This window comes from Apteryx rowi, unplaced genomic scaffold, assembly GCF_003343035.1.
Source record: "Apteryx rowi isolate R43461 unplaced genomic scaffold, aptRow1 scaffold_320, whole genome shotgun sequence".
Classification (NCBI taxonomy): domain Eukaryota; kingdom Metazoa; phylum Chordata; class Aves; order Apterygiformes; family Apterygidae; genus Apteryx; species Apteryx rowi.
The window spans coordinates 278,581-288,159 of record NW_020449642.1 but is presented as its reverse complement, the minus strand read 5'-3'; the positions used below and the strand labels follow the sequence as shown (position 1 = coordinate 288,159).

Below are 9,579 nucleotides of genomic sequence, written 5' to 3'. Positions count from 1 at the left end.
GGGGGGGGGGGGGTACGTACGCCGGTTGCTGACCGCTTGTCTCTGCTTGTAGATGAGGAGCAGGATGAGGGGCAGGCAGAGGATGCCCACGATGCAGGCCCCCGTCGCCAGCGCGGCGGCCGTGATATCTGCAAGGGGGGGGGGAGAAGGCAGGGCTGGAGCGGGCCGCGCGTGGAGACCTGCGGCCCGTCGGCGCTCTCGGGGCAGGAGGGTTTCCTTGCGCGGGAAAGCGGCGTTTGCGGGGAGCTTCCCGCGGCCGCGCTGGGCTCGGCGGCTCTGTGACCCTCGCTTTGCAAAGCCGTGCAGCCCGCCAGAGGCGACGGCCCGGGCGCCCCGCTGCCGGTGGCGAGCACCCCGCGGGGCGGCCGCATGCCTCCCAGCACCTCCCGAGCATCCCGGGTGCAGTCGTTGCAATTGGAAAACTGCACATTTGCAGCGCACGCCCGTCCCTGGGAAAGCATACGGACCAGGATGGCGAGCGGTACGTGAGCGGGAGGCTTCCCCCCCTTTCCTTACCTTTGCTGGTGGCGGTGTGAAAGGTGCAGTTCTGAAGCGCTCCTCTGCCTGCGGAGGTGAAGGGAAGAGCTGGTGAGCTGTCGTGGGGCTGCACCAGCCCAGAGGGCCCCAAAAGCAAGCGTTTAACCGCGGGACTATTAGGCTGTGGTTTCTGCCTTGACGCTCCTTTAGTCTCCCTGGGGCAGGGGGTGGTTGTGCTCCCGATGGGGCTCGCGAGCGCGGCCTTGCTCCGCGGAGGGGAAGGGAGGGGAGGCTCTCGCGGCAGCTCCCCGGGCCCGTGCACCCGCAGCAGCCCTCGCGCCCCTGCCCGGCTCCCCGCGCCCGCGAGCTGTCCCCGCTGCCTGACTAACTGCAACCTTTGCACCCGAAGCAAGGCCTGCAATGCCTCACGCTCCTTCTTGGCCCCAGCGCGGGCTTTTTTTTTGTTAACGCCGGGGGTTTTGTTTTCCTCTTCTCCAGAAAGAGGTTGGAGAAGATCAGCGAAACTATGTAACGCCGGTTTTATTATGTGCACATGGAGCGAAGCAATTTTCCGGCGTATTTATCTATTTATTTATTTCCCGTTGGCCTCAACTGCGGCCTCCGGCATCTGCTGCTCCCTGCCTCTTGGAGACCACGGGGCCTTCGAGCTTCGGCGCGCCCTGTCCCCTGCAAAGGGCCCTCGGCTCACCCTGCCGGATCTGCAGCTCCACGACGCCGTGGGCCACCTGCAGCGTGTGCGGCTTGCCGTGCTCGCGGCGGGCCTCCACCGCGTAGCAGCAGTAGTTCCCGCTGTCCCCCAGCGTCAGGTTCGTCACCACGAGGTGGAAGGCGCCGTGGTGGTCAGGGAGAAACTCCACGCCGCGGTGGCTCGCCGGCCAGCCGTGGGGGGATCTGCCAGTGGCGTTGGCCGGCGGCCCGTGATGCTTCACCGGCTCGTGGTGCAGCTCCTTCTCGGTGACGTTGCGGATGTGCCTCTTGTCGGAGCAGCTCTGGTCGCCGCTGCTGCTGAAGTACCAGGTCTTGAAGACCAGGTCGTGGTGGTCGGCGAGCGGCCCGGTGATCCGGCAGGTCAGCGTGACGTTCTGCCCCTCCGGGCAGACGCAGAGCGAGTACGGCGCGATGACCAGGAACGCCGCCGCCTTCCCTGCCGGGACAGAGGGAAACCGAGGCGGGTCAGGGGGCACGCCGAGCCGGCTCAAGGAAGCCGGAGAGCCCGGCGGGCGGAGCGGGCCGGCACCGTCCCGCTGCCCGGCGTGCGAAGGGAGAGGCGAGAGCGGAGCCGCGGCCCCGCGACGAGGGGGGGGACGCGGCTCGCGGAGGAGGAAACGCAGGCGCCTCCGAGCCGGCTGCAGAACTTTCGCCGCGCCGCTGCACCAGCTCCTCCTTCCCCGCGACTCACCTCGAGCGCTGCTTGCAGAAAGGAAAGAAAGATAATAAATAAATTAGAAAAAAAAAGCAAAGCGAGCCGAGCCGAGAGGAGGAGCGGGCGCCCCGCGAGACGAGGTGGGGAGCGGGTCCCACCCTGCCGGCACGCGGCGGTGGTGGCGGCGGCGGCTTGTTTTGCAGCCGCCCGGCAGGCAAAGGGGGAACTGGCTGCCGCGGCCTGTTTGCGAGCAGCTGCTCGGGGCTGGGCCGCGGGCGGTTTCGGAAAGCGCACCCTCGCTGCGATGCGCCCGCGGCGCCGAGGCGCAGGGGCACGGAGCAAAGGCGAGGGGCGCCGCCGCTGCCACCGGCCCCATGTGTGCCGGAGGTGCTGGCATGGAAGGGGAGCGGGGCCCGGCGAGAGGAAAGGGCAAAGCCCGGCGCGTCCTGCTCCCCGGTCCTTTGGCCCCACCGTTGCCTCGCGTTTGCAGAAGTGCTCTAGCTCCTCTGCTCCTCCTTGCATCACCGCCGAAGGCTGAAAAAGAAGGAAACCCGGCGCTGCTTTGCTGATGGTGTTGAGAAAAGGAGGTTCCCGGGCTTGGTTTGCTACAGAGAAGATGGTATTATTAGGACAAGATGTTCTCTTATTTTGGTAACATCCTGTTGTTCCATCAGCTCCACTGTGGCTTTGCTTTGAGGTTTTTCACTTGCTATATCTAGTAGGTGTCGATCAAGGGCGGGGAGGGGAGCAGCCCGCCGGCCGAGCCGGGACCCTGCGCCCGCGCCGTGCTCCCCCGGAGCATCCTTGGCCGTGCAGAGCTGCTGCCGTCGCCCCGGGTGGGGGGACGCTGGTGGGGGCACCTGCCCCGGCCCGGTTGCTTCTCCGCCCTCGTTTGCGGGGAGCCAAGCACAAAAGGCATCTGGGACGTGTTTATGGCTACCTGCTGCGAGGGGAAGTGCCCCATCGCCGGGGGGTCCCCCGGGAGCCCGGCGAAGGGAAGCCAGGGCTCTATTGGAGGAAACGGCGCTTCCAGCACCTTGCAAGCGCGTCTCTGGGAGGCTTTGTGCTGCGCCCACCCATGGGGACAGGCACAGTCGTGGCCATCGCCGCCCGCCTGGCACGGCCCCACCTCGCAGCGCCGTCAGGTCCCGTGGAGACGGGGGTCCCTTGCAGAGATGGGAGGGTTCCCTTCTTTTTTTTCCAAGCTGCAGGGAATGCTTCCAACAGCCATCAAGCGGAGGAGCAAATCACCCGGGAGAAAGGCCGCTGGGGGAGACGGCGCGTGGCGAAGCGCTCTCTCCCCCAAGCGTTACGGAGCTGCCTTTATAGCCGCGCTCGTTGCCAGATGCTGCCCGGAGCAAGCGTCTTCCCTTCGCTTCTTTGCAATCCGTGCTAAAGCGCATGGATATTCAGTCCCGGTCCTCGGGCTCTCTCTTAGATGAAGGCGTACAGGCAGGGAGCGTACAGCAGTGCAGTGGTTCCCGTCACCCCGCATCCCGGCGAGCATCCTTTGCCCGGCCCCTATGAAGGACCAGGTTTCTTCTCCTTTTGACCCTGCAAGCAGGAAAATCAGCAAGGCGAAGGTGTGCCTGCGGGAGCCGGATCAGCCCGTCTTGATGCACGGCCGCAGCTCGGCCCTGCTGTGATCCCCAGAGGCTGTGGGCACCTTTGATGCCTGGCCAGTGGCTTTGGCTCGGTCCCGTCCCCGTCAGACCTCCCGCTTCGAAGTCGGCGCAGTTGGCAAGCGCCGGAGCAGCCGTGCCGGCCAGATGCGCGCCTCCGCTCGGCTGCCCTTCTTCGCCGCCTGGCTGAGGGCGAGGGCAGCCGTCATCGCCGTCTGGGAGGGGCAGGGAGGTCTCCAGCGGGTGCCCAAAGTGCCGGCCGTCCTCTCCGGCGCCTCGGCCCGGGAGCCGCAGCTCCTCCGGCTCAGCCGCCAGGGGAGCGCCAGCACATCTCTGGCGACAGTGCCGCTGCTGAGCTTGAAACTTGGGAGATTTCTTTCAAGACAAAACGAAGAGAAAACAAGAGAAGGGATAAAGCCCAGGAGCTGATAGCGATCGTGGGTTTTGCTGGCCAACTGCTTAAATAAAGCTGGATTTCATGCCGAATTCTGGGTGGGTGAACAAAAGCCTCTCCCGGGCCTGTGTTAAGGTCCCCCATGCTGAGTTTTCCAGACGTGCCAGGAGGCTCGGGAGCTGCTCCGGGTAGCTGCTGCCGAGCGCTGCCTGTTTCTTCAGCCGCTTCACCAGCCTGGCTTGGCTTTCCAAGGAAAATCCGAAGTGAAAGCCTGTGCCCTCCAAGCTCATCCCCCCGCGGGGGCTTGCGTCAGCGCTGCAACGTCCCGTTTGGAGCGCCTGGTCTTCTCTGCGGGCCGGGGCGGAAGCCGGAAGGGGATTTTAGACCCCCTGAACGCCCCCTTGGCCCCACCGGGAATTCACCCGGCTCCGGCCAAACCCGTAAACAACATCTTTCGGTCAGCGGAGCTAAATGCCGGACGTGGCAGGTGAACCGCGGGAGCGGTTTGGGGCGAGATGCTGCTCTCCCGGCACGGTCGCCGGTGCAAGGCAGCGCGCCGGTGCCTGAGCTCGGGCACTTGCCGCATCTGCTCCTGCTTCGGGCTGCCCAAAGGGAGTTTCGGAAACATTTTGTTTGCAGATGGCTTTGGCTTTTGGAAGTTTCCTAAGGAGATTAAAATACCTATGGGAGCAAAAGGCCACTTGGAATTTGACAGAAGTGAGCGTAGCGGGTTGCAATTTAATGGGATGGGCTTAGTTAGGGGCTTGTTTTTGTTTTTTAATTGGAATCATTTGGGGGAAGTTAGGCTGGATTCGCTAAATGCTTTTCTCCTGACTGTGCCGCTTTTTAGCGACCTTTTGGCCATGGTGCCTGCTCCAATCCAAGCTCCGGCGATGCTGGGGAGGGCGGGCGGTCCCGGAAAGGTCGGCAGACCCGTACCCCGGCCCGCCCAGGGACCTGCTGTCCCCCAGCCCGCACGGCCGTGGGCTGCGCTCCCGGGCAGGGAGCCGGGGCAGGGCGACGGCACCGCGGGAAGCTTGGCGGAGCGTCGGAGCGTGCAGCCCTGCGAGCATTTCTTCTCCCGCCCCCCAAGCCCAGGCTCAGCCCCGCTCTGCCTTCCCGGCACGGCCGGCAGCTGCCAGATCTGGCCGTCCCCCACCCCGAGCGCCGGCCGGCAGGAAAGCCGCGGTCGAGTGCGAAAAACAAATGTGCCTTTTCTCCTGTTTCTAAGCACGGCGGGGCAGATGCGTGGGGGTGAAGCGGGCAGCCGGCGTTGCACCTGGGCTGGGGCTTTTCCCGCTGGCAGAAATCCTGGAGGTGCTAACGCCGGCAGCCGGGGGTAGCTAAGCCCGATGGGATGCGTGTCCTCTCCCCACGCTCCTTCCCAGCCTCATCTTCTCACCCATCACCCATGGGCAAGCGGCGCTTTCAGTTGCCGCTGACCCTCTTTCACCAGCCGGCCCCAGAGCCCGTGTTAGAGAAACTCTGCTTGCCCGGCGCAGACCCGCGCACGGAGCAGCCGCCCGGCCGGCTCCCAGCTCCCTCGGGGAAGGCAGCCGAGCTGAGCATCCTCGGAGCCCCCAGAACGGGCCCTTTCCGCGGGGGGACGAGCCCCCTCGCCGATGAAAGGCTCCTTTCCCCGCAGGGCTGGGGGGGAGATGTCAGCTGGGAACGCGGTAGCTCTCCTCTCCCGGCTGCGTCGCGGGGCGCCGAGCGGCGGGCGAGCAGGGGGTCGCTTTCCTGCCGCGCAAACGAGCTCAAAGCCGAGGGAGCAGGAGGGAAAATCTAATCACAGGACAAGAGAGTTTTCAGCCGCAGCAGCTCCCCCGCGGCCCCTTTGCTCCGCGGACAGTGCGTGAAGTGCTGCGAACGCTGCCGCCGCCGCCGCCTCGGTTCCCCCCGTCCGAAACCCCAGCGCCGGCAGGGAGGCGAGCGAGCGAGTCCCCCCCGGGCGCCTCGTGCAGCCGCCGCGGGGCGAGGGCAGCGCGTGAGCCGCGGGAAGGAGGGGGAATAAAGCTGGCGCTTACCGTGGGCAGCGAGCAGGCAGAGCGCGGCGAGCAGCCGCGGGGCCGGGCGCCGGCCGGGCCCACGGGCCCCCTCCATCCCCGGCGCTCGCCCTCGCCGGCGATTTCGCCTCCGCCGAACCTCCCGCTCGCTCTGAGCAGCCCCGCAGCCGCCGTCAGCCCGGCGCACACAGGAAATTTCATTGAGATGCTGCGAGCCGCCGAGAGACCTGCGAGCACCCCCAGGAGGTGAGAGGGAGGAAGGAGCCGGGGGCTGCCCTGGCCGGCAGGGCCTTGCACATCTGGAGCAGCTGTTCTCCAATCTGGAGCAGCTGTTCTGCAGGCAGCGGGCGAGTGGGGGCCGCGGTCCGGCATGCCCCCAGGGCTCCGCACGGCGAGGGTGCAGCGGAGACGGGGCTGCCGGTGCGCTGCCTCCTCTTCCAGTGCCGCCCGTGCGCGTCGCGTTTGCGGCTGCGGGCAGCGCGTCCTGCTGCTCAGCCCTTCGATGAGGAGGGCTGTCTGTCTGCAGGGCCACCAAATGCTCCGATGCTCCCTCGCCCGGCTTGCACACCGTTACAGGTGAACCTGGTTTTCTGCCAAGTTCCCGACCATCGCTCAGGCTTTAGGCTTCGGGTTCACAGCCCCGGAAAAGCCAAGAAAATATCTGGCTCTGACTCATGCAATTTTGCAAGGTGACCACTTTTCTCCCAGACTTTCATTTTGAGTTTGGCAGGCTCAGAAAGAGAGCTAGAAGCTCAGAGCGTGGCGGGTGCAGCGGAGGGCCCCCATGTTTCAAAACGTGCACATAAACTCGTGTTCCCTGGAAAGTAGAGCCCCAAGTCATGTGAAGGTTTGCAAACCACATGAAACTCTGCTGCTAACCTGCTCTGAATTCGTGAGCATGTAGTGATACAGAAAAGTAGCTAATTAGTGTGTGGCTTGCGGTATTTTACTGCAAACATTTCTGTGAAGCTCTCGTGAAAAATATAACCCTTGTCAGGCAGGAAGAAACTTCTGACTGGGGAAAATTTAGACGTGATGTCCAGAGGGATTTTTGCTTTTCTGTAGCTGGCATCAAAGCAGAGTGATACCCCAGCTCCACCCCGCTGGGATGCGTGGGAAGGGCCGGTGTCTGCAGGGCAGAGACCTCAGCCATCCTGCTGCGTCCCTCCTCCAAGAATATCCCTGGACACTGCCTGAGCGACACGGTCACGACAGCATGGTCCTGCCACGTCCCTGTCTCCTGGTCTTCCCCATGGTGATGTGACCAGAAGGCACCATTCACTAAGCACATCCAAGTACATGAACGTGGCTATTTAAAGCTGGAAAAGGAGGGATACAGGCTGTGCCTGAAAAGTGGCAACATGTGGTTTAGCAGCTGGATCATGAGACCCAGGAGAGGGTGGGTCAGTTGCCCAAGATGCCCATTTTTAGTCTTCCTCTGAGCCACCGTGGCAGTATCTCCATTTATTTTCTGTCCTACCACATTGCTGCCCTCAGTAATGATGGCCAAGGCGTCTCCGATGTTAAGGTAAGGACTCGCAAAGGCCTCTTCCTAAGGGAGTAAGACACAATGTGGTTAAATCACTGGTTTTCTGTGTGCCATAGAGTTCTCGCTGATATTACCTGCATGGTAAAAACAGGGCGAAAAGGAGATCGATCCCGTGGAGCCATGGTTTGCTTGGGAACATCAATAACCTCTGTAAGCCGGTTGCTGTACCCAAGTGCTAACAGGAGGTGCCTTGCATTGGGAACGTGCCCAGAGCCACGGCTCACTTCATGTCATGGCAACATTTTGTGTGTCCTGCTTGTGTCCCTTGGCCTGTTCCCAACGCGCGGCGTCTCCTTTTCCTGCAGGCGACGACCACGGTGCACGTCACGGTCCTGGACGAGAATGACAACGCTCCCGCCTTCCAGCAGCTGCTCTACGAGGTCACGCTGGACGAGGGTCCCGCCACGCTCAACGCCACCCTCGTCACCGTGCAGGCCCGCGACCAGGACGAGGGGCCCAATGGCACCGTCGCCTACGCCATCACCGAAGGCAACATCTTGGGCACCTTCCACATTGACAGCGCCACGGTCAGTAAGGACACCGGCGCCGGTCCTGCCTGGCCCCACCAAGTGTCCCCCTCACCCCCTCCGTGCTGCCCTCCCATTTCAGGGGCAGATTCGCACTGTGAAGGAGCTGGACTACGAGATCAGCCACGGGCGATACACCTTGATCGTCACCGCCACAGACCAGTGCCCCATCCTCTCGCGCCGGCTGACGTCCACCGCCACGGTAGGGAGCTGCCGGCAGTGCCTGGCTGGAGGGGTTGCGACACGGTGACGTCTCTGGGGTCTTGGAGTTCCGCCTCTGGAGAACAGTTTCACATCTCTTTCCCAGGGGTCACCAGCTGCTTTTCCCAGCTGCAGCCGTGTTGCCTGGTTGCTACAGCCCTTCTCCGTCACCCGGGGCAGGGTTGCAAAACACAGAAGCATTGGTTGGCATTGACTGGCTGCTATGCAAAAATCTGTTTTTATATCATTTCACCTGATTAACCTGATGGTTAGTTAGCCCAATTACTTGGTGCTGCAAACAGAAGAACGTCCCTGAATTTCATTTAAGTTGCCTTACAGCTTCTCCTTGTCTTCTCAGTTCTTCTTGCCTAAAGGGACAGTAAATAATACAGCATTTCTATAGCATTAATTTCTGCCTAATCCTTTTTTTTTTAAATTCACAGATTATTTGTCTGCTTTTTAAAAGTCTTTTTTGTCCATCTTCCATACAAGGGTGTATGGAGGCTATTTAAAACCTCCAGTCATTCTTTACTTTTCTCTACAGCACTTCCATCTCCGCTGCACTGTAGTGACCTAAGTGCTCTGTTCAAAGTGCGGTGAGCAGTGTAGTAGCAGCTCCAAAGCCAATGTTTTATGGGATTTGAATGCACTAATTATTTTGGGGACCTAAACCAAAAATCAGTAAGTCATATAACAGATGTTGCCCATGTCAAGGATCATTTCAGAGTTTGCAGGTGGAAGGGACCAGTTAGATCTTTTCCTCTGGCTTCTTATCATGGGCCATTGTGTTTCACCCAGATACTGAGTCAAGCATTTTCTAGTCCTCCAAAAGAAGATAAGTTCTTGTGTGCAGAGAAAAGCGATATCAGTGTGAGAGACTTCTGTGGATAAAATCTATGCCTGGGAGACTCACAGCCCTGTGCTCCATGCTGCTTGGGTAGATGAGAAGCCCTCAAACGTGTAAATCTGATATCGCTGCAGATTCCTTCCTGACCCAGGCAAACTACAGCGGAAACCCCAAAACCTGGGGTTTAACTGTCTTCATGGAAAGGGGCAGCTGTTAGCCTGCTGCAGGCAAAGGCAGACCTTTCTCTTCTTTTGGCCAGGAGGAAGACAAGGAACATGGAAACCCCTTCAGTAACAAGCACTAAAGGTAGAAGAAGGAATAAAAAACACCATCCCTACACAGGCCATGGAGTTTCTGCCAACACAATATGAAAACATAACTTTTAGGAGAAGACTTAATAATTATTTAAGATTCCAAGTGATCCATCACCCTGATAAGGCCTGCCAGGGTTTGTTTTCTCCACTGTTAAGAAACTGAGCAGAAACTCAGATATACTTTTCTTTAAAGATTGGATTAAGCCAATGTCAGATGTCCATCTGATGGCTTTTGCTATGCTTTTATCCCGGAGGTTG

At 60.9% G+C, this 9,579-nt stretch overlaps 2 protein-coding genes across 4 annotated transcripts in view; one reads left to right on the top strand and one right to left on the bottom strand.

The window, feature by feature from the left end:
- VSIR (V-set immunoregulatory receptor) overlaps positions 1–6,197 on the bottom strand; it is a 9,421-nt gene extending 3,224 nt beyond the window's left edge. The window contains exons 1-4 of one of the 2 annotated variants that reach the window (XM_026071046.1): positions 5,905–6,185; positions 1,187–1,642; positions 517–564; positions 21–128 (exon numbers count right to left, since the gene is read on the bottom strand). In XM_026071046.1, coding sequence (XP_025926831.1) covers positions 21–128; positions 517–564; positions 1,187–1,642; positions 5,905–5,980 — 688 coding nt within the window. In that variant the 5' untranslated portion in view covers positions 5,981–6,185. Of the gene's footprint in view, positions 1–20; positions 129–516; positions 565–1,186; positions 1,643–5,904 lie in introns of both variants that reach the window. The other variant, XM_026071047.1, reaches the window with a different exon arrangement.
- Positions 1–9,579, top strand: part of CDH23 (cadherin related 23) — a 223,917-nt gene that overhangs the window by 192,663 nt on the left and 21,675 nt on the right. For both annotated transcript variants that reach the window (XM_026071045.1, XM_026071044.1), the window contains exons 37-38: positions 7,738–7,959; positions 8,042–8,161. In XM_026071045.1, coding sequence (XP_025926830.1) covers positions 7,738–7,959; positions 8,042–8,161 — 342 coding nt within the window. The remainder of the gene's footprint in view (positions 1–7,737; positions 7,960–8,041; positions 8,162–9,579) is intronic.